This window comes from Patella vulgata, chromosome 8 (assembly GCF_932274485.2).
Source record: "Patella vulgata chromosome 8, xgPatVulg1.2, whole genome shotgun sequence".
Taxonomy (NCBI): Eukaryota; Metazoa; Mollusca; class Gastropoda; family Patellidae; genus Patella; species Patella vulgata.
Window position 1 is genome coordinate 18,498,475 of NC_065886.2, and position 24,341 is coordinate 18,522,815.

The window sequence follows — 24,341 nt, forward strand, 5'->3', positions numbered from 1 at the left end:
ATACACAATTCGTAATAAACATGTATAATACACAGTTCGTAGTAAACATGATACAATACACGATACTGTATATGATATGTATATATACACTTTAAAATAAACTATAGTAAATGAAATGACTGTTCTGCTCCTATGTTGGGCTAATGAAGACGGGCATACGCCATACAGTGTGCCATGAGGGAAATTTTGCCCGGGCAGCGGCACTATCGCCTACTCTTATATCGATTTCCAACTGCCAAGGGATCTTTTACGTGCATTCCAATACATACACGGGACCTCGGTTTTTCGTCTCATCCGAAGGACTAGACAGCTGTCCTTGTAAAAACTATAGTACCATAATAGATATATAATAGCCTGTAATAATAAACATAATATTCAATACAGTGTTATTAATAAACATATTCAATACACAGCTTTTCATCAACAAAAATAAATTAACCACTTAAAATTACATATGGTAGCATTGTAAAAAGTTTTTGCCAGGTTGCCTTGAAACTCGCATAATAGGCGCGCATCTCCTATATCTTAAGAGTGTTGTTTCATTATTTTATAACATTTATTTGGATGATTAGAGAATTTAGAACATTCCAGTTGAGTGTTAATTTGAGAATAATGAATTTGTAAAATCAAGAATTCTTACATGAAATCTCTGTAAACTTCCCATTAAATTTAAGGTGTATAACAAGATTTTGCAATTTGTAAATTTGAGTCTAATGAATTTGTGAAATCAAAAACTTATGAATTCGTTGAGAATGTTTCATTTAATTGTTTGCTGATGAAGTCTTGTATTCCTGATTGTTTTCAAATTTGAGTGAAGTCTGTGTCACTACAGACCCGGGACTGTACAGCGCAGTGGACGCTTACGGCTAGCCCCCGGATCAATTTACTTTTTTTGTTTTTGAATTGTTTGTCTGTTTGTGTTATCCGTGTATTTGTTTGTTTTTTTTTTTTTTGTGTATACCTTGTGTGGTGCAGTCCCGCTGCACTTACTATTAATAGTCAAAGTTTTACAGTTTCTCGTTGATTTTGATGTAACCCCGCTTGTTATTAACATATAGATATACGCACTTTGTTGAAATTTATGGAGTTTTGAACTTGAATCAAAAACTTCAACTGTTTATGAACTTGAAGGTAATTGTTTCGTAGTTTTGAAGCTTTTGAAGTTGTTACCGCCATGTTCAAGATATGCAAAACTTATACTTAGACCTTTTTTATCATTATAAATGAATTTATGTTGGTTTTTGTGTCATTGCCACATGAGACATCGCTTCAGTTTAATTCAATTTTTGTTAACATGCGTATTTCGTATCGTGTGCGATGTATATATATTGTCTAAGATACATAATATAAGTAACCTTCATGTGGTTCTACTTTTTTCGCTCGCGCTTGCACCGCACAAATTCTCGTTTGGTTATAAGAATTAGGCTACTCCAACTTTGAAATTGAAAAATCTCCATTAATTCGGAAAATAAATAAGTACATGCAGTGCACTGCAAATGTAGGCAAATGTAGAACTGGATCTTTAAAATTATGTTTTCCAATAAAAAAAACATATCACATGTGAAGCTCTGACCTTTTGCTATTTCTTATAGGCCTACCTGCGTAACTGTTTAGACAAAAAGACGCAACGACTTTTGCGGTAGAGATGAAGAACATTATTGGGTCTAATGATCATAAAAAATAATAGAATAATGGCCATTCAGATAAGTGTGTTCTATGTTAATTAGGGGTAATTAAAAATAGTAATGTCATCAATGTCTTTGTTATCGTTTGCAATGTATAATGAATCGAATTTAGGTCAAATTAATTAAGCCCGATACTTTACTACATTGTCTTTCAATTATTCTACCAGACTGTTCTCTCTCTCTCACTCTATCTCTCTCTCTAAGCCCCCCCCCCCCCCATTTTTATTCTGTATGCTATATTCGGGTCCAGATATGCTGCAGAGATGACCACTGACACCCTGAATTTTCATAATTTCTCGGAGGAGGTCACCCCCTCCACCCCCTAACCAACTATTCTAGGCCCGCCTCTACTAACCAACTATCCTGCCTTCGCCACAGTGCTCTTCGCTTTTTTAAATATTATTCATTAAGACCTAGGCCTATATAGATCACATATAATTCTCTCGGATGTTAAAGGTCTATTGTATTGTGCGTTTAAAACTTATTATTTTTCTGAAGCCATTCAGTTTTTTAAATCTAATATAATTTTCGCAGATTTTATACGTCTATTACGCGTTTATTATTTTTCTTATGTCATTCAGTTTTTGCATGCGGAGAGGTAGAATGTGGGTCCATATTTCTATGTGTGGGTCCTTTAGAATATAATTTGATAGGTCTAACCTACACAACAGAAAATATCCTCTGAATAAACTTATTTTAATTTAATAAAAAACTAGAGTCTTAACCAAGATGGTCTATCCCATAGGGCCTATAAAGTATAATATACATTAAAACTTTAAACAATTGAAAGTTGAAATTATCTTCTTCAGCGTGATTAGCTATTTAGTAGCCTACAACATGCGATAGGCTAATAGCTGTTTTCTTTTTTTAAAAAAATGAAGATCTCATATTGAATTGAGATCAGTGTGTAAGAAGTATTCGAGGTAAATAAACATAGGATATTTACGTCAGAGTTGTAATAACTACAACTTGATAGTATTTACAAGATCACGTGGAAATGAAGATATGTTTGATGTCGTCACTAACAAGCTAAGGTCAGTACGAGGTTGTAATTCACGTGACCACTAATGCAAGGCTATAATTGGTCGGTTTGAGCTACAGCGGGTAATTCAACGGGAAGGATCGTCGAGGAAATAACATCGATACATACAGTACACAGACAGAGCGTTTATTTAAAAGCTGGTCTGTTCACTTCAACCTTGACTAGCACACCCGGAACCAGAAAAAGATTTTAGTTTGAAACTTGTTTTATTTATTTGTTTTAGAAAGTTGTGTCGGCTTTTATTAATTTGCTCGTTTGCAAAAATTTATTGCAGCGAGATTCTTACGGAACTGATTTCAAAATGTCTATGGTTCACGGGAGTTCGTTTCAAATTGCACAGGACGGTGAAAATGAGAATCAAGGTGTTCAAAGAGTGAAAAAAGCTGGATTGACTGCCCGTGGAAATGTAGCAGTTGCCAAACGATCAGCACTGGGAACAATAACGAACCAAAATATTAGAGTACAACCATCAAGGGCCGCAAAGGTGAGTAAATTTGAATATTTCTTCATTCAAACGAGCACCTGCTTTCATTCATTTGACGAAGTTCACAGAATCAACTTTTTGAAATTGTTATATAATGGCCTCACGCCTTATTTTCTGACCCGAAAGCGTTAGAATTAATAGAATACGGTAATTATTAATCAACGTAAAAAGCATATTGTTTGTCTCTCATTTTTATGTCCTTAGATCCTTTCATTTTGAATTTTAATTCGGTCGAACAACCAACGAACCTTCATTTTGAACTTGAAGTTGAAGCTAATAAAATGAAGGCACGACCAACAAAATGAATAGTAGGTCTAGCCTAACTTTAAATGCTAGATTCTAATTGATTTTGATATTTTATGTTTCAGTCGGGTAATGCAGATTGCCAGGATGAAAATGTTTTTGCAAAACAGAAGTCTTTTGGATCTAGTAACAATGAAAACAAAGGATTTAAAATTCATGTTGATGAACCAACAGTACAGGTACTCACAACTGCTACATTGAAAACTACAAGACAAAGTGAAGACGAAGACATAAAATTAAATGACCAAGTGACATCTTTACCATCTTTACAAGCATTAGAAGACATCCAAGTAGACAATGAGAATGGTATGATGTTTTTTAAAATGTGGAAGAAAGTATATAGTGTTCTCTGTGAATTTGGATGAGATCTAGGGCCTAATAAGCCTACTGGAATTGAGAAATGCATGCATGTAGCCCCCACCTTCCTCTTAAATTTATTAACAATATTTCCCAAGCTTTTACTAGATACTGTATGTCCCCATTTTCCACAATTTGACCAGCATTAAATCTTTTACAGGCTCGCCCATGGTATTGGATGTTACTATTGAAGATGCAGAAAAGAAACCCATTGATAGAGAAGCTATTATCCTTTCAGTTCCAGAATATGCAGAAGATATTTATAAGCATCTAAGAGAAGCAGAGGTATAAAAACTTTTGATGATGCATCTAAATGCTAATCAGTAAATTTATCAAATGGCCATCTTGTAGCCTCAACATGGTCAAGTTTCTGAAGTAAATATAGCATGGTTGTGCCCATTTTAGATGTCTATCAACATGTATGCTTATAAATCAATTTGATAAGTAGGCCTAGCAGACAAGATTTCCAGAAACTCCCAAATTTTTTCAATATCAAATATATTGCTGGTTGGCTAAAGTCTGTTTAGAAAAACTTTCTGTAATATTTTAGAAAACTGACCCATGATGTCACAGTACATTTGTCTTGTCACTGTCCTTGCGAACTCTTGGAGTAGGCCTATCCCATGCAAATTTGTTTCCACCATTTATATTAATCTGTTTAATGGACGTTTAATTCTCTCAAATGTACTCACAACTGTTGGCCATTAAATCATTACATAAGATGCCCTCCTTACCCTGTCATTTGGGGATACCTTTTGCATTTGTTCCATGGATGATTTTCATATGCCTATATACCAAATATGCTGTAATTTTGTTGGAAATAACTACCATATAAATTGTATACAATACTTTTGTAGGAATATCTTTAAATTAAGTAATTCAAATTGTATATTTCAGTCGAGACACCGTTCTAAGCCCGGCTACATGAAGAAACAACCAGATATAACAAATTCTATGAGAAGTATTTTGGTTGACTGGATGGTTGAAGTTTCGGAAGAATATAAATTACATCGAGAAACCCTTTTCCTAGCTATAAATTATATTGACAGATTCCTCTCACAAATGTCTGTATTAAGAGGCAAATTACAACTTGTTGGAGCAGCTAGTATGTTTATTGCATCGTAAGTATTGGTATATTTTAAAAAAAAAAAAAAAAAAAGCTGATCAGTTAAGTTGAACAGGAGTTTTCAATAACTGTTTTGAGACTATGGCCGGTGTTGAAAGTATTTATAGCGCATATTATCTGGGCAACTTACTCACAAATTGTTCAAGCGAAATGAATTTAAAAATACATTATGGGAGATTAGATAAAGAGTTGACAGTTCTCACTATAATAGTTTTAAAACTAGATACCGGTAACTGTATTCTGTAAAGGGAATTTGCTGAGAATTTCAGTCATTGATCTACTATGAACCAAGATTTTAGTGATTGAATTTTCGTCCTAGCCTCAATCATCATTACTGAAGTCGGTAGGATAACGGTCTCGATTATCAATTTCGTGCTTAAATTAAGAATGGAAGTCGAACAGCAAATCGGAACCAAATCCAATGAACATCGCAGGCTAGATATAACATTTTAGGCCTTAAGAAAGACCTGCAATAGGCAGATTTAGCTCTTGCATAATGTATGTTAAGCTTTTAATTTAAGCTTTTTAACTTGTAAAATATTTTCTCTTCAGGAAATATGAAGAAATTTACCCACCAGAGGTTTCCGAGTTTGTATACATTACTGATGATACCTATGAACAGAAACAAGTCCTCCGTATGGAACATTTAATATTGAAGGTCTTGTCATTTGATGTAGCTCAACCTACGATAAACTGGTTTACCGATACCTACGCAAAAATGGCTGATACTGATGAAACAACGAAATCTTTATCTATGGTGTGTTTCTGTTCTATAAATCTTTAATTGCTTATTAACAAATTCCCATTTTACAATTTTAAAACTGGATTTCAAAATGGCCACACTTCAGATTCAGATATCTGAACATGTTGAATTGTATTGCATAGAGAGAATTCTTGTTGGAGTTTCCAAAAAAATATTTGAGTTAAACCGCCTACAGTATTGTACTTTGTAGTCAGAAAACACTAATGCATTTAATTATATTATATTTTTTTTATATTTCAGTATTTATCTGAACTAACATTAGTGGATGCCGACCCTTATTTAAAATATTTACCCAGTACAATTGCAGCAGCATCTTTATGTTTAGCAAATATCACATTAGGCAGTGAACCATGGGTATGTATTCTCATTTACAAATTTTGATGCTATTTGTCCTCATAAATTAATCATCTTGCCACCCTAAAATTGATGCTCATTTCATGTTTCTGGGCTACACTGCATAGCATATGCCAGTCGGAGCAGAACCGACGTTAAACCTTGTTTCCTTTGTTCCTGGGCTAAATCCATGAACATTGTTATCCAATATGTTCTCCAGTGTAGTCCATAACGTTTGGCATGATTTGCATACTGGAACCAAACTTGTTTATGCTTTTTACAATCAATTTGCAACTTGGTCTAGATAGAATAATTCACTGTTTCTTTGTCTTGTAACCTTGGTGCCATATTTTAATTTTGCTAAATTTTATATTTCAGCCTTCAAGTTTAGCCAAAGAATCAAAGTATGAAATTAGTGAATTTTCTGAATGTTTACAAGAAATGTATCAGACATATTTAAATGCACCAAATCATCCACAACAAGCCATTAGAGAAAAATACAAGTCATCAAAGTAAGTTTATTTTACATATTTCAACTGTCAAGACACTAACTAAAAATGTCTGACCTGTGACGAGGAATTTTACATTCATATAGCCAGTCATTTTGTAAGCTTTGGGTGTTGATAATGCAAGGTCAATCGGCAATTTTATACTGTTCAGACCTCAGACAAATTAATCCACATGATTGTCTTGTACACTATAAGTAGCCCGATAGTGCTCCATTACATGGTTTAAATACCATTCCGAAACAGATTTGACTATTATTTGAAAATCGTGCAACCAAAGGTCGTCTGTTTCAAACCGAACAATTAATTTTCATGTACAGATTCACTAATTGAGGCATCTCATTGTCATGCCAGTCGGTAATCCTACTGAGGCCACTTTGAGCTATGTGATCTTATTGGGCTAAATGGTGCCATTAGACTTAAATACATTGATTATAATTTATATGGCTATCCTGCCACTATGTACAAACTAATTTTTATACGTCCACATTCATAATGTGAACGTATTATGCCGTCGCCCCTGTCTGTGTGTGTGTGTGTGTGTATGTGTGTGTGTGTGTGTGTGTGTGTGTGTGTCTGTGGTTCGCCTACAGGGCGCAATTCTTCATGGATTTTCTTCAAACTTGGTATACTTATTCCTTATACCCCAAGGAAGATCCCTATTGTTTTTGGTGCATGCCCGACCCCCCGGGGCAGAGCCACGCCCATTTCTAGTTTTCTTTGTGTCTCTGTGAGTTGCATACAGGCCACGATTCCTAATGGATTGTCTTTGAACTTGGGATATGTTTTCCTTATAGCCTAAGGACGACAACTGCATGTCACACCCCCAGGGGCAGAGTCACGCCCAATTTTTATGTTTATCGTTTACAGGCCCGAATTCTGGATGGATCAACTTGGTATTTGGCATATGTATTCCTTATAGCCTAAGGGCATCAACTATTGATTTTGGTGAATGCCCCAACGCCCAGGGGCAGAGCAACGCCCAATTTTTGCCTTTAACGCCCAAAGGCCACAATTCTGAAAGGATTATTTTGGAACTTGGTGTACTTATTCCTTATACCCTAAGGACGGCAACTATTGATGTTGCCATTTCAATAACAGAATGGTACCTGTTTATATTGTTTCCATATCCAACCCCCATGGGCAGAGCCACGCCCAGTTTTTGTATTTATCGTCTACAGACTGCAATTCTGAATGGATCATCTTGGAACTTTGCATATTTATTCCTTATACCATAAAGACAGCAACAATTTATTTTGATACTTGCCCCGACCTCTTGGGGCAGTGTCACACCCACTTTATTGTTAGTATTTTGTCTGTAAATTTGGCAAAACAAACCCGACGCCTAGCCTTCTTTGCCTCTGATCATATTACAGCCATTTCATTTTCATTCTCTTCATTTTAAAAAGTACCATATCAATCAAAGCTGGAATGTGGACGTATATTGCAGCGTTAGCAATGCTCTTGTTAAATTAACTTATGTTTAATTTTATTCCAGATATCAACAGGTATCATCTATCAGTCCTCCCTCCAGTTTGTCCTTCACCATGTAGTCAGCTTCTCTTATCAGTTCTACCACAGTTCTTTCAACAGCCGACCCACCAAATTCAAATCATAGGACACGAAATTTTAATATGCATGGATTCATAATCTCATTTTTGTTTTTTTAAATCGTTCCAATCATTTTAAATCATTTTTTTAATCAACAGAATTTGTTTTTAATTAAAACTATGGTATTGTTTTTATAATAGTGCAATATAAAGATGGTCATTGTAATAAATGATCTAATCATGTTAATAGTGTGAATGTATTTTGAATGTATTTTTTGATTGTATTTTTTGCATGGAGTGAGTGAATGGGACCAAGACATTTATAAATCAGTGAATTAAATCCAGAGTTAAACCATAATTTTTAATCACTGTAAATAAAATTGCACTATTAATTTTAAAGATTAAGTTTTAATTTAATTTGTTTTTAAAATGGATAAATTATCGGTGCAAATTTTGTAAGTCGGATAGTTTATTTATTTTCAGAGTTTTCCCATTTTTACACACTAAACTGTTAAAATTTCTGTTTCTTCTATTTTCTTAGTTTTCTCATCTTTTGTTTCTGTCTTCCTTCGGCTGTAACTGTGCTACTCTACAGCGTTCTGTGTAAACCTGGGAATTCTCTTTAAACTAGTATTGTGTAGATTTTATGACAAGCTTTTGTAAATGGCATTCCTTTAATAAAGTGTACAAAGCTAAACTTGGATATTTTCCATTATAACTTCTTAGAACCTGAACTGCCGCAAAACCGGCTTTAAAGTTGTGGTGCATAGTCCTGAAATGTCGGTTTAGCAGCTTGTGGGTGTATCTAAACAGCCAATCAAAATGCCCTAAACCATTTGCTACGAGTCTGTTGTAAAGAGACTTCCTCCCACTTTTACATTTCAATTTTGGCAAGTTTTTAGATTGAATAGTGTTCTAAACGATGCGCAAGTCGTAAAAATGAGCCATAACGCCAAAGATATTGATGGGTTGAATTATGGCAATGAAAGTGAATATGCCTTAGATTCAGATGAAAATAACAATGACAGCAATAATCTACATTGGCGGTGACAGAAATTGAAATATGGCGTGGTCGCAATATAGGCAGTTCAAAACTGTTGGCATGATGGGCATTCCAAGGCTATGAATTGGAGATAAAATTAAGTTAAATTTTGTGGTTAAATGTTTCACAAAGTCGGGGTACAGGGTTCAAAGGGTTGATGACAGCTAAACAGATGAATTGTATTCACTGTTTTGTAAAATGTTTGAATGGCAACCTAATATGGATTCATTTTTTTTTTTTTTTTTGTCCCATTCCAAATGACTACACATGGTCCTTTGCCAGGACCCCTGTAATGCACCACTGAAAAGGGGAGAACCAGGTTGTGAAATGCCGATTCCTAAAATCAAAGATGCATAGTAATTGCTCATTTGTAAAGCATGTATGTATCAAATTTGGCTTTAACAGAAAAGGCTCATTCAACTTGATGTATTGAAATTATACCGAGTTTCATCAACAGTAGCTTGGTGACCAAGTCATTGGCTCACTAACCATGAGGTCCCACGTTTGTTCCCTGTGTTGGCAGACAGTTCACAAGATTACGTGGTTCCCCCCTGGTCGTTGGTTTAGAATGTAGTCATTCTGATGTGTGAAAAACCAGTCCTTCATACACATTGGTGTGCACGTAAATAACCTTTGACAGTTTGAATTCGGTATAAGAGTAGGTTGTAGCACTGCTGTGTGGGCAATATTCCCCAATCATAGCACACTGCATGGCATATGCTAGTTTTCATTAGCCCATTCGGAGCAGAACAGTAGGATGTTCAACCCCATTTCTTTTCTACTTCATAACTCTCCTTTAATTAGAATCGAAAGTATTGTCAGAAAATGTTCATCATCCAAGTGCATTCATCTAATAAACTACACCAAGATTGAAAATTCTAGCTCAATTACAAACCGAGATATTGTGTTCCCATTAATGTGATGGACAAATAGGACAAACGAACAAACCAAATTTTTATAGTCCCTAATAGATGGGGGACAAAATATCTTGATTGTGCGAGTAGAATCCTCAGGAAATGAAATGGAGTTTAACGTCCTACTCCGAACTGGGCTAATGAAAACTGGCATATGCCATACAGTGTACTATGACGGAAATTTTGCCCTGACAGCGGCACTACGGCCTACTCTTATATTGAAATCCAACTGTCAAGGGATCTTTTACGTGCACGCCAATGTGTACACGGGACCTCGGTTTTACGTCCCATCTGAACCACTAGACAGCTGTCCTTGTCCGGCCCCCTGTCGTGCATCACTGACAAGGGGGAACCACGCTGGAAAATCTGGGTGAACTTTCTCGGCCAATGCAGGGATCGAACACCCGACCTCCAGGCTAGCGAGCTAGCGTCTTACCCACCGTAACCCCCCCAGAATCCTCAGTAAAATGCATATTGGGAGTATAACTGTCAATGGGCCCTATGGATAATACCGCTCAGTGCAGAGGTGTTTTATATGTAGGACCAGCTAAGAATATTTGAAGGAATATATCCATGATTTATTTGTATCATGTAAATTAACATAAAGATATGACCATTGTACTTAAATATATCCATGTCACAAGATACAAAGGCTTAAATAATATATTGGCACTTTTTATTGTTAGTTTCACAATTTACATCATAACCCAGCTGCCCTACTTGGTATTCTCACTTTCACTAAGCAATTCTGCACTATAATTGCAATTCTTGCCCTTTTCTAAACTATGACAGAAACAGTTTACAATTTTCCTATAATCATCAACTTGGACAAAATAATAATAATCTAAATAACATTTCCTTTTTAATATTTGTTTTATTATTATTTACAAAATACAAATCTGTTAAATTTTATGTAGCTATCTTTTCTTCTTCTTTTTACCCGGTGTAGATTTAGAAGGTTTTAATGATTGTAAATCTACACTATCTGAACTACCAGGTACTCTGTAAATACAAGTTAATTTATAGTTTATAAAGATAGATAATAATAATTCGTAGTTACACAGCAAAACAATTAATAAGTAACCCTGATAGGAGGAATATTGCTTGAGTGACACTAGAAAACTATAATTCGTCTAGCAGGTGTTGTGCACAACAAAGGGTATTCTCACTTGTGACAGAAGATCTGATACCACTTGCCACTAGGATCTTTAAGTAAGTCCATGATATTGTCCTGTAAGTCCACACATAGGTACTATATTTAAATAACATTGTCTTGATGATTCAGAGTTAGCACTTGCTTCTTTCTTGTGTTTCTATGCATAAAGTTTTTCATTTTTAAGGGGATCACGGTGGCTAAGTGGGTAAGGCGCTGGCTCGCTAGCCTGGAGGTCGGGTGTTCGATCCCTGCATTGGCCAAGAAAGTTCATCCAGATTTTCCAGCGTGATTCTCCCTTGTCAGTGATGCAGGACGGAGGGGCTGACAAGGACAGCTGTCTAGTTGTTCGGATGGGACGAAAAACCGAGGTCCCGTGTACACATTGGCGTGCACGTAAAAGATCCCTTGACAGTTGGAATTCGATATAAGAGTAGGCCGTAGTGCCGCTGTCCGGGCAAAATTTCCCTCATAGCACACTGTATGGCGTATGCCCGTCTTCATTAGCCCAGTTCGGAGCAAAACAGTAGGATGTTAAATCCCATTTCATTTCATTTTCATTTCTAAATATTAGGTTCCATGGTAATAAATTTGACAGATGACTTACTTTTTAATCATATGTAAATCTGATTCATCTAAAACAACTGTTTCTTCTTCCTCACTGTCATCACCAAATGAATAAGCTACAAGATATATACACAATATATTAATAACATATACACAATATATCATCATCTTTAAAATAACTACATCTATTTGCCAGTGCTGGATTATGGCTCTGATAGAGAGAGGGGTATAACATTCACTCGACACAAACTAGGTCATTTCGGGACTAATATATGGTTCAATTTTATTTCAATAATTCGCTTGCATGTAGGGGTCTTTAGCAGTGGGTGGAAACCAGATGCCCCGGAGAAAACCCACTAGGTTGGACAGGCGACCCTACGCCTTATCACGTACAACCGGGAAATCGAAAGCACACCAGTTAACTCAACGACAGACCTTATGATGCAACACGCATGTGCTAACCATTCGACCATCCATCACCCACCTCTGCTTGAACTAAGGCACACTTTGATAGGTGGCCTGAAAAAACAGATATTTTGGGTTCACCGACAAAAGGAAGAAATTGAAATTTAACAACAGACAATTTATGACCTAGATGAAGACGAATGCCATTTATTTACATAAAAATGAAGGGAAGCATTTTTGTCATCACCTGATAATTATCAAAAACTTTTTTTACTTTATTTTTTTGTGGCCTGGATTTCGGATGGTCCTAAGGCATGAGCTTTATTTGCCAAATGGTTTATCCAGCACTGCTCTTTGATTAATTGAGGGATTAATTGAGGCATAAAACAAAAGTGACAATGTAATTAAACAAGCCAGCAGTGAGGCAGATGCCACTGCCATTATACTAAAATAAATAGATGACACATACTAATTAATTGCACATTTTATCTTTTTGAAAAGTATCGAGCAATCAAACTAATAATCTAGTCTTTGTCTAAGCAGAAAATGTTCACGATCAAACTCAGTCAAGGTTTATCACTCTCCATCAGTTAGAATCAAAGTTACCTTGGCCCAAAGCATCGACCAATGAAAATGCTTAGGTCTGCTTAGCTTCAGCGGTAAATGTTAATCATTGAACTCAGTCAAGAGATTCACCTTATGAACTACACCAGGTTTAAACATTCTACCGCAATTAAAAGCTGAGTTGTGACATTTTAAAATCTTGACCAATCAATTTGTTAGTCGCTACTTAGCCTAAGTAGAAGAAAATCCTCATTATCGAACTTAGTCAATGTATTCATATAATAAATCTATACTTAAAGTTTTATCGAATTTAATCAAGGTGTTGGTATAATGAATTTATACTCAGTGTTTCACCACTCTCACCCAATTAAAACCAAAGAAATTGTGTTCCAAAGTCTCAACCGATCAAATTAGTGGAAAATACGAAGGATTGAACACTGTCAACAGGTGGGGGACAAATAAATTTGTTAACTTACTTCGTGAAGCATCATCTGTATACATTGATACCTTGATATATTCTGGTAATAGACTGAGTGAATTGAATAAAGTTCAAACATGTTTATTGGTCATTTGAGACTGTTTGCTTAATAACATCAAAGCACAAACACTAGCATACACTTTGGCTATCTCTATAAAATGACTGCCTATAACTCACCTTCTTTCTTTTCCTTTTGTTTGTGTTTTTTTGATTTGTTAGGTATGGATGGTTCTATCTTAACATCTTCATCATCATCACTGATCAACCAGGAATTACGGCCTCCTTCACCTACAATACCTGTTCCTTTCTCCTACAAATACATCATATCATCATTTAATTTTATTATTAATAATTAATATAAACTACTGTTGTAAAGCAGAATTTGTTTTTTTTATCATTTGGATGTTTTGACAATGATCTGACAATCGTAGCAATAACAAAATCACTCATCAACATTCCTCAGCATATATTTGTAAATATACAGGAATAGATCATCTCTGTGTTATTAGTAATTAACAGCCAAATCCTAGCTTATGTATAACATATTCTGTAAATAGTCAAGCTCAATTACAAAGTACTACAACCATTTTGCTTAGAACTACGCTACCAGAATACTGAAAACTTACATGTTCTAGAAGTATGACTGATGCAAGTTTCAAATATAAAATTGTTTTGAGATGTATCAAGTTCAATATGCGATATTTAATTCTAGTTAAGATATTATGCAATTATCAAATACTGAAACAAATATCAGGATAAGACCTGTTTTCCATGTGCTTGTTTTTTCTGTGCTGCTGCATGTTTTTGCCGGCGAAAAATTTGGTCTAATGCAAATGAAATGGGACAGTTTCCATGTAAGTGACGAAATTTTTACATGAAAAACAAACTTAACATATCATTTAGTTTATAATCATAAGAAACTTAGCGAGTATATTTATGGATGCAAAAGTCAACTTATACTTACTAGAATGGTTACTTTATTTTCTTCCGAACTGTTATAATGTAAAGGATAGCTATAGCCATTTCATATAAACATAGTTTTGGACTTATCTAAGATATTTTTGTGTTTACCGTACTACTTTTAGACCAGGAACTGATTCTCAATACACTATTCATCTTGCTGTTATTCATAGGGGCAATCCCCCTCGTAAAAAGTTTTACGTTCGTACAAATCAAGTACGATTCACATCAAACTTGGTATGCTTGTTCCTTCGACAATCACTAACGATTTTAATAAACTTCAATTTTTTATATTATGTCCACAATTCGAAAACTAAGTTATAGGTCCACATTTTAAATGTTTAACTACTACCTACTGAACAGTAAGATTTTGGATTGTAACTTTGAGGCTATGGCAGATTTCTTACTCAGGTATATTATTTCGATCCAGTTATTATAATCTATCATGATTAAAATCCAATATTTCAAAAAGATACTTTTCTTGTTCCTGGTTGTCTTCTTCAACCATTGTTTCATCTTTAGTTTGTGTGATGTCTTCCATGTCTACATTAGTTATATCAGTATGATGTGTTGTTACTTGTTCTCTTTCTATAGATTCAGCAAAACCATACTTTCTACCTTCTGATCTATAAATACAAATTATAACACAAGTGATTTTATATATCAATGACTTACATAAACACAGTGACAATCACTTCATTCAAAGTGAAAAACATGTCTCCAGTTTGAACTCAATTTGGAATGAAATGAAATGGGTTTTAACATCCTACTGCAACTGGGTTAAGGAAGGTGGGTATACGCCATACAGTGTGCTATGAGGAAATTTTGAATTCTAACTGCCAAGGGATCTTTAACATGCATGCAAATGTGTACATGGGACCCCAGTTTTTTGTCCCAAACGAACAACTATCCCTTGTCCCTTGTCCTTACGTCCTGCACCACTGACAAGGAGGACCACGGCGGAAAATCCTGGTGAACTTTCTTGGCCAACGCAGGGATCGAACATGGGACCGCCAGGTTAGCAAACGTTGCACCCACTGAGCCACCCTGGCTCCCTGATTTCAAAAGTATTTTTTATTTGTGCTTGTCCAAAAACATAACTACACTGGGATCTCACCAAAAGACGAGCTTCAGTATAAGTTTAGGTTCCAACACTAAATTCCCTGTCAAACTTCAAATAAAAAGATAATCGGCAATAGAAAAAGTAACAGATTAAAGGAGGTACCTAGCTGTTTTATCATTCTCTAGAGCTGTTTGTATTAATTCAGATATTTCCTGTACTTTAACCACTGCTATATTAGAACATCTTAATACCTGTATAAACATATTATATAAACTGTACTTTAACCATCGCTACATATAGATATATAGATATATATATATATGGATGGTATATATATATATATATAGGAGAGAGAGAGAGAGAATGGGGCTTAACATCAACTCAGCTTTACATATGATACAATTTATATTCTATTATTCACTTGTACATAGGAGGAAACGGGAGAACTCAGAGAAAAGTTGTGAGATTAGACAGGTGATTCCACAATGTACAAGCATTGGGATCAAAACCTTGCCACTTGACAGACAATATGATCTAAAGTGTACACGTTAGACCCCTCGACCACCCAACCCCTACAATGTGAGGTTGGTCATAAGTCCCCAAAATCTACGCTATATAAGGCCCTGGATAACCCTGTATATATACTTTTTGAGAAAGCGTTGTGAATGATTTATATAAATATACTTTCCATTCATTCATGAGGCCTAACATCCATATCACAGACATATATATTACTAACCTGTTCTTTAAGTAATAACATATCACCAGTTATCTGTAATGTACATATTTCTCTATGTTTATTCATTCCTATTACCATCTTACCATCCATTACTTTCTCTTCTCCATTTTCTGGATCAACTAATAAAAATTTTCTGTAACATTGAAATATAGTAAAGTTTAGTAGTATATTTTACAAACATTAGTATCATTAAAGATGAATTATATAAGATTTAGATAAAGAGCCAGCAGTTCTTGCTAAAATATTTCAAAAACAGATAATGATAAATGAATAGAGTGGGAGCCCAGGGGGTTAACCTAGCTGAAAAGTGTACCAATTTTCTCCTATATGGTATCAATGTATGTATATCTGGTATCATCAAAATGTAAGTCTGCCGGGTTTCTGGTGGTGGGTGTGGTATTCCACGCCCAAAATGCCACAAGCTTTTAAAATTTAACAATAAAATGGATGATCAAGACTTAGTCTTGTTTGTCCAGTACCGTTGCTATGATAATAAACAATTAACGTTACATCTTCAAACACTCAGAACTTCACTGGGAATATAGTAATTTAAATGAAATTTTAAGCATATTCTAGACCGGGAGCCCAGGGGGTCAACCTAGCTGAAAAGTGTACCAATTTTCTCCCATATGGTATCAATGTATGTATATCTGGTATCATCAGAATGTAAGTCTGCCGGGTTTCTGGTGATGGGGGTGGTATTCCACGCCCAAAATGCCTTGACCCCCAACTAGGCTAGATTAGCTCAAAAGTGTACCAAATGAAAATCGTACAGCAGTGTACCGTACATCTTCAGGTATTAGTGGTGGGGTACCCTAAAGTATGATAATTTAAAAATGTCTTACCCTTGGTCAAAAAAGGCAAATGAAACACAAATAGGCATATGATGCACACTTAAAGGTACTGGATCTCTATCATCTAAATCATGCTGTAATATAAATTTAATATTAATTTTCAAAAGGTACAAAATATTTTAAATAAATATCAATAGAAATCACAGACCAAAACCTATATTTAGAAATAAATTTTATACTGTCTCCTTTACTTGACAACAATACATTGGAAATGAAATGAAATGGTGTTTAACATCCAACTGTTCTGCTCCGACTGGGCTAATGAAGACAGGCATACGCCATACAGTGTGCTTTGAGGAAATTTTTGCCCGGACATCGGCGCGAAGGTCTACTCTTATATCGTATTCAAACTGCCATGGGATCTTTTACATGCACGCCACTGTGTACACAGGACATCAATTTTTTGTCCAATCCAAACAACTTGACAGCTGTCCTTGTCAGCTGTCCTTGTCTGTTCTGCACCGTTGACAAGGGGAAACCACATCGGAAAATCCCGATGAACATTCACCGCCAACACTGGGAGCGAACCCAATCATACATTGGAGAAGTTGAGTTACGAAGTGAAATTGTACAGGATTATTGGGAAATTGGTAATTTCCAAAGTTTCTGAAATCTATATGCAATAAATTATAATTGTATGCTAATTCATTCTTAATATTCCATATACTTACAATTGTAACATCCTCACCCGATACCGTTACATCAGGACGTCTGAAATGATAAATACAAATTAATACAATCATCAATGGTGGATTATATCATAATAAATTCAATACAATCAGACAAAGGTCAAAAAAATGAAATTTGAATCTCGTTAAATAATCAATCTGAATACATTTTACTGTGGATTAAGCTGTGAAAAATACAAATGACAATCAGCGACTTTAAAGTAGCTAAGTCTTTAACTCAATATCATACATTGAAAACACAAATTATTTGTTAATTTACATAACCACTAATGTTGTGATATGGGCGTCTGCTATTGAATATTTAAGACAAGATAAACATTTTACCATCGGTACACGAATCATGTACCATAATGTAACACGGGACTCAAAGAACAAGGCTAGACATATATTCCACAAGTCATGTCAAACAGTGACGCCACGTTCTTATCTGGAGAGCATACGCAATAAATACTATTGGTGTAGAGATTGCCATTTGATTGAGACTGTGGGCGTATTTTGCCGTACATAATTGATTTGAAATTATAGTAAAAACGGAAACGATTGAATGTAAATCAGTTTATATACATTCATATTACATTATTATATGTATTGCGACCCATTTGTGTCAATTTTTAGGTCCCAAATATTAGCGATTTAGCTCCTTTAAATAATACTGTATTGTTGAAAACTAAAGTAGAATTCATCAAACAGGGAGTATCTTCAAAGTTTAGACCTGACCAGTGTTCAAAAATACCTAAATACCTAATATTACAAAAATATACAAATTTGATCAAATGAAATGAAATGAAGTTTAACGTCCTACTGTTCTGCTCCTAAACTGGGCTATTGAAGACGGGCATACGCCATACAGTGTGCTATGAGGGAAATTTTGCCCGGGCAGCGGCGCTATGGCCTACTCTTATATCGAATTCCAACTGCCAAGGGATCTTTTACGTGCACACCAATATGTACACGGAACCTCGGTTTTTCGTCCCATCCAAACGACTAGACAGCTGTCCTTGTCAGGCCCTCCATCCTGCATCACTGACAAGGGGAGACCACGCCGGAAAATCTGGATGAACTTTCTCGCCAATGCAGGGACCGAACACCTGACCTCCAGACTAGCGGGCCAGCGTCTTACCCACTTAGCCACGTGATCCCCCAAATTTGATCAAGTTTGATCATTTTTTTAACAATGTACCTAAAATGAACTAAAGCTGTAATGGCTGCTATACTGGCACAGTCCAATATATTTCCTTCTTGATTCAGCACATGTATATCTATTCTTATTGTCCAAACCTACAAAAACATTATAACATATAATTATTTAGATACAATAGTGTTATCTACTTCATCAAATAAAATAGAATGGGATTAACGAAAAACTCTAGATTTGAGATTTTTTATAATTTATTCATGATCTAGTAGTAAAAAAGTTTCTACCAAAGTGTGCATAGTTCTATTTAATAAAAAAATTAATGTGCCGACATTATAACAAGAACTGTCAGTCACTGTAAATAACTTGTGGACAAGTACAAAGACTACTGACTGACAGTTTCTCTTGTAACATCATCTCTGACATGTTAATTAAAGATGAAACTATCTGCACTTTATGTTGTGCATAGTTAAGATATGTTAATACAAGATAATGAACCTAGATTCAGTATTGTAGAGAAAATGAACCCAGATTCAGTATTGTAGAGAGTTTTAAATTTATTTACAAGTAGTCTTGATAAGACAATGTACCACTGATTTGTAATTATTAATTAGTTAAACAGGCATTATGTACGAGCTAAATCTGCCTAATGCAGGCCTTTCTTTGGGCCTTAAATGTTTTATAAATTATTAATTAGACATTAATTAACATGACAAGACCATAATCAATGCTCAATACCATCGGATGGCTCTGATTTTAAATAGATTAGAATTTAATATAAGACCCGAATGACCAGTACGGTGGTTCTGATCAATGCACTTATAAGTCAAAACTACAACCATTGATAACTTCGCTCAAAATAAAGTAATTTGAATGAAATTTTCAATATATTCATTTTGCATTATCAATTTTTGAAATATTACAGTGAGAACGACCAGCTCTTATCTAAATCTTACATAATGCTACTTTAAATTAATAATACAATTATTATTGATATGTTGATACTGAAATTTCTTTTTATTTGAAATATTAATGTAATACCTTTTGTCCAGCTACAATACACAGTGATTCTGTATCTAAACAACGTGATTCTTTAATACATCTTTCTAACAAACGGTTTAATTCTACACCTTCATCACTTAATCTGTAACAATAAACATTTTCATATATACATATACTATACTAAAACACATATAGGTTTCAAATGAAAGAATAAAATGCTGAAATGTAAAGCACATGACTAGGATTATCTCTCAAATATTTAGTCAGCAGTGACACACAAAAGAAATTAAGTATACTGGGTAGTTATAATAACTGGACAACCTTCTTTTCATAGACCAGAGTTAACTATATATATGTAACAAACATACAAGCATTAAAATGTCTTGTTTAAACGAGTAAAGCTTGTGTTGTGTCATATTAGTCAACCAAGGATAATCTGGAGCATATATTTGTGATGCTGGCTTTGTTCTTATTGTATTATTTGACTCAATGTTAGTCTCTAATAGAAAACAGCATGCTTCACTTCTCCACACCTACCTGCCAGATTCAAAACTTGGACATGCCATGGGAGACAACTCTACATTCATAAACAAAATACCATCGGTAGGTCTGGTCTGTTGAGGTTCTGTTACTTCACATGATACTTGTGCTAAGACCCTAAAATAACAAGAAATATATTAATAAACTACAACATACTTATTAGATTGTCTTTAATTGTAGTCATGCCTAGCGCATATTGAGACATCGGAGTCTTTCACATATAAATTACACAAAATCAACAGCATTAAAACTACATAATAAACAATTTTTTTTGATAATATAATAATGTTATAATTTACATAATAAACACACCAATTTGATGATTACCATCTTTTTCTCAGTATTGTTATTTTTATTGTGATAACATACTACAGTCATTCTCGTTTATTGTAAACATAAAATGTAAGAAAAAAGACATTCACACCTTGTTTTTCCCAATTCAACGCTGCAACATCCTCTGTCAATTCCAAATACTATTTTTATTTTTCTGTAATCATATGTCTGTCTTCCATCTATTCTCTAAATAAAAATTACAAATATATAATAACTGACAATACATAGATGAAACAAGCCAACAGTGAGGCTAATGTAATTCTTTGAGTGGCATTTAGTAACTCAATAGTAACACTCTAAAAGTATTAATTATGGAATATCAGTTACTGGTAACATGCAGTGTTTCAATAATGGTACTTGTCTTAGCCCCATATAAATAGATGACACATATAATTACTAAACAATTGCACATTTATCTCTTTGTAAAGCATCAAGCAATGAAATTGTTTATCTCTACTGAGCATAAAATGCACATGATCAATCTTAGTCAAGGTACTGATGTACACTAGTGAAACTATACATCACATTTTATTCCTCTCACTCATTTAGAATCAAAGTTATGGTGTTCCAATAAATGTGCAACATTTTAGCCATCTAAAAATCACAATATACTGTAACTATTATTAATAATTCATCTGGCATTGCTCTTTTTTTAAAGATGTACATTTGGTCAATATATCTTATGACTAACAGGAATGGAATGCTTTTGTGTGAGCTATAGGCTTATGGTAACCGTTTCATTGATTAGCGCTTATAAGATTTGAGGTTATCTTGTCCAATTTACCAAATGTCTTTTAAATTCAGAAAAAGAAAAAGAGTGTGATTAGTTCCTTTAGGAACTGTCTCTGAGCAGACGATGTCCACTGACAGTTCATATCCGTTCCTATATAGCTGCAATATGAAAATAAGGTAAAATATCGCTCTTCCCCACTCACTGGCACCTCGGTTCTCAGGCTGTTTTGGAACCCTTACCTTACTGTGAATCTTTATTTTTTGCCAAAAGGAATCATTTCTCACTATATTTGATACAAATTTATAATAATTCAACACTACTTTCAAGAAGTAGAATTTAGCGATTAAATAAACATGCGGTCTGCGCATGTACGAGTCTTGTAATGGTCGATCAGTTCAAACGTATTTTGTGTATGTTTTTAATCACAGAATTCTACTTGAAATAAGTGTAGAACTATTACAAATGTGTGTCAGCTGTGGCAAGAAATAATTCCTTTGCCGAATAAAGAAGAATCAGGGTGAAAAATAGTCGGTAAGGAAAGAGCGGTATCTTCATATTGCAGCTATATTGTATGGTGGGGTATCGGGTTCAAAATGCAATCTAGAGTAAAAAGCAGAAAGTCACAGTAAAAAGTAGAAAATCTAAAGTAAACGGGAAAATTCTTATCTAAAAGGGTATTTTTATGGTGAAAACCTATAAATTTATGTACTTAGTCAGTAGAAACATCAAGCTTTTCAACTTTTAATCGTCATAATTCTACTTTCATGGACAAAATTTCTCCTTTCTACTATCAACTTTTGACTTTCGACTTTCCGCTTTCTACTTTCAACTTTTGACTCTCGACATTCCACTTCAGATTTTCTACTCAGGATTTTCTAACGCAGATTTTCTCCAATACTATGGTGGCTGATAGTGGCCATGTAATTTTTCGCCATTTTCATAACCCGTCAACACGACATAACGACAGTATTAGTGAGAGCATACGTCAAAGTAGACTTGGATATAATAGACTTTTGGCAAGCGAAATTTTTCGTATCCCTATCGTATACGTGATAAGTTGCGTCAGTGTAGTTTAAAGCCCGGCCCATACCGCTACGACTACACACAAGCCGACAGGACTCGGTGTCTTGGGTAGTTGTAAAAAAAAATCGGGTCGCGCCTCTACTTCACTTGCCTACGACGGTACCAGTCCACACAGGCCCGACTCCCACAGATTATGCGTCGTGAGTTACGCCACTTCCCTCTAGCGAGTGATTCCAAAAGTAAACCGGAAGCATAAAAGTGACATTATATTTTGCTGGGCTGTAGAGACATGGGCGTGCCTCCCACATGTAAACCAACCCATCCTCTCTCTCTTCTGTTCAAAAATCTGCCATCTTGAATTTTCCCTCAGTTAAACAAGGAGCACACGACCTGCACAGTCACATGACTAAATACTACTCTCTGATTGGCTAAACATCAGTAAGACAATTGATCGTGTCGTGTGAGTGTCCACACAAACACGATAAGTTACGACTGCAACCAACTGCATCTGACCACGATTGAATTGTGGTCGTGGGACTGTCCACACTGCACTGATTATCTGAGACAAGACGTTGCGTTGGGTAGAGTCTGGGCAAGTCGTGGCGGTATGGGCCGGGCTTTAGAGTTTTGACAGACGTTCACCATCAGTGCTAGTCAAGTGCCTAGCCACAAATGCCTAGACTCGACAGCAATTTTTGGTTTCACTCATTTCAGAAAGTTTATACCCCTTTACGGTAGAATCACACCCTTTACACCTCCCTAAATTTAGCATGTAGATCAATCAGCATGCAGACAAACAGGAAAAATATGAAAATTCCGAGAAAAACTTATAAAAAATAATGATTAGAAACACGTCTTTATAATGGTTAAAATCACATCAAATATACACCTTCGTGTTCTAGGATACACATAGATTCATAAAAACGCTATGCCACAACATTTCAGCGTATAAAAGTAGCAAAAAAGGTGATGAAAAGACGACGACGTTATACGGACCTCCCGTATGAAAGCTGTTCGATACGTGCTGCCGTATCTGTGTGCCGTATCACGTATGAGAAATACACACACATTGATGACGTCACACACAAAATTCATACGGATACGCGATGCGGACCAGGAATTTACGCTTGCCAAAAGTCTATAATATCCAAGTCTACTTTGACGTATGCTCTCACTAATACTGTCGTTATGTCGTGTTGTCGGGTTATGAAAATGGCGAAAAATTACATGGCCACTATCAGCCACCATAGTATTGGCGAAAATCTTCGTTAGAAAATCCTGAGTAGAAAATCTGAAGTGGAAAGTCGAGAGTCAAAAGTTGACAGTAGAAAGCGGAAAGTCGGAAATCAAAAGTTGATAGTAGAAAGGAGAAATTTTGTCCATGAAAGTAGAATTATGACGATTAAAAGTTGAAAAGCTTGATGTTTCTACTGACTAAGTACATAAATTTTTAGGTTTTCACCATAAAAATACCCTTTTAGATAAGAATTTTCCCGTTTACTTTAGATTTTCTACTTTTTACTGTTGACTTTCTGCTTTTTACTCTAGATTGCATTTTGAACATGATACCCCGCCATAATATTGAGACGGATAGGAACTGTCAGTGGACATTTCCTAATAATTAAAGGAACTGGGGCGTGATGTGCATGGACATTATCCAATATCCATGCATGGGGTGACCAGTAGCATTAAAATTTTGTTTCTAAATATTTTTGTTTGACTAGGTACCGGGTACTATTAATTAGATCTAGATTTTGTAAAGTATATTCATTGCATTTTACAATGTAACTTTCAAGATACATCGTATTTATAAATTACAGTTAGCTGTCAACTTTATTTGAATATTCTTACTTTCCTATCGGCTATAACACTGAGAATAAAATCTCTTTCACATGTAGAAAGCGGTGTTTCGCGCATTTTATACTTCAATCAATCTCTGATAATAATAAACAGTCACACGTGCGCTTTCATTTTGTTTTGGCAAAGAAGCGCCACCTA

The 24,341-nt window shown here is 35.1% G+C and overlaps 2 protein-coding genes across 2 annotated transcripts; one reads left to right on the top strand and one right to left on the bottom strand.

Moving 5' to 3' along the window:
- The first annotated feature begins 2,785 nt into the window (after window positions 1-2,785).
- On the top strand, window positions 2,786-8,846 carry LOC126829938 (G2/mitotic-specific cyclin-A-like). Its single transcript, XM_050560120.2, has 8 exons — window positions 2,786-3,211; window positions 3,580-3,820; window positions 4,032-4,156; window positions 4,769-4,992; window positions 5,550-5,754; window positions 6,001-6,114; window positions 6,472-6,605; window positions 8,098-8,846. Exons 1-8 carry the CDS (start codon window positions 3,029-3,031, stop codon window positions 8,150-8,152), a joined length of 1,281 nt encoding a protein of 426 aa, XP_050416077.1. The 5' UTR covers window positions 2,786-3,028; the 3' UTR covers window positions 8,153-8,846.
- Window positions 8,847-10,959: 2,113 nt separating this feature from the next.
- Window positions 10,960-24,330, bottom strand: LOC126829392 (exosome complex component RRP45). Its single transcript, XM_050559211.2, has 14 exons — window positions 24,195-24,330; window positions 20,679-20,773; window positions 20,252-20,371; window positions 19,754-19,856; window positions 18,758-18,855; window positions 17,560-17,599; window positions 16,880-16,962; window positions 16,035-16,167; window positions 15,458-15,546; window positions 14,709-14,858; window positions 14,237-14,264; window positions 13,450-13,582; window positions 11,866-11,941; window positions 10,960-11,107 (listed from the first exon to the last, which is right to left on the bottom strand). The coding sequence occupies exons 1-14, from the start codon at window positions 24,258-24,260 to the stop codon at window positions 11,023-11,025; spliced, it is 1,299 nt and encodes a 432-aa protein (XP_050415168.1). The 5' UTR covers window positions 24,261-24,330; the 3' UTR covers window positions 10,960-11,022.
- Between the last annotated feature and the right edge of the window lie 11 nt (window positions 24,331-24,341).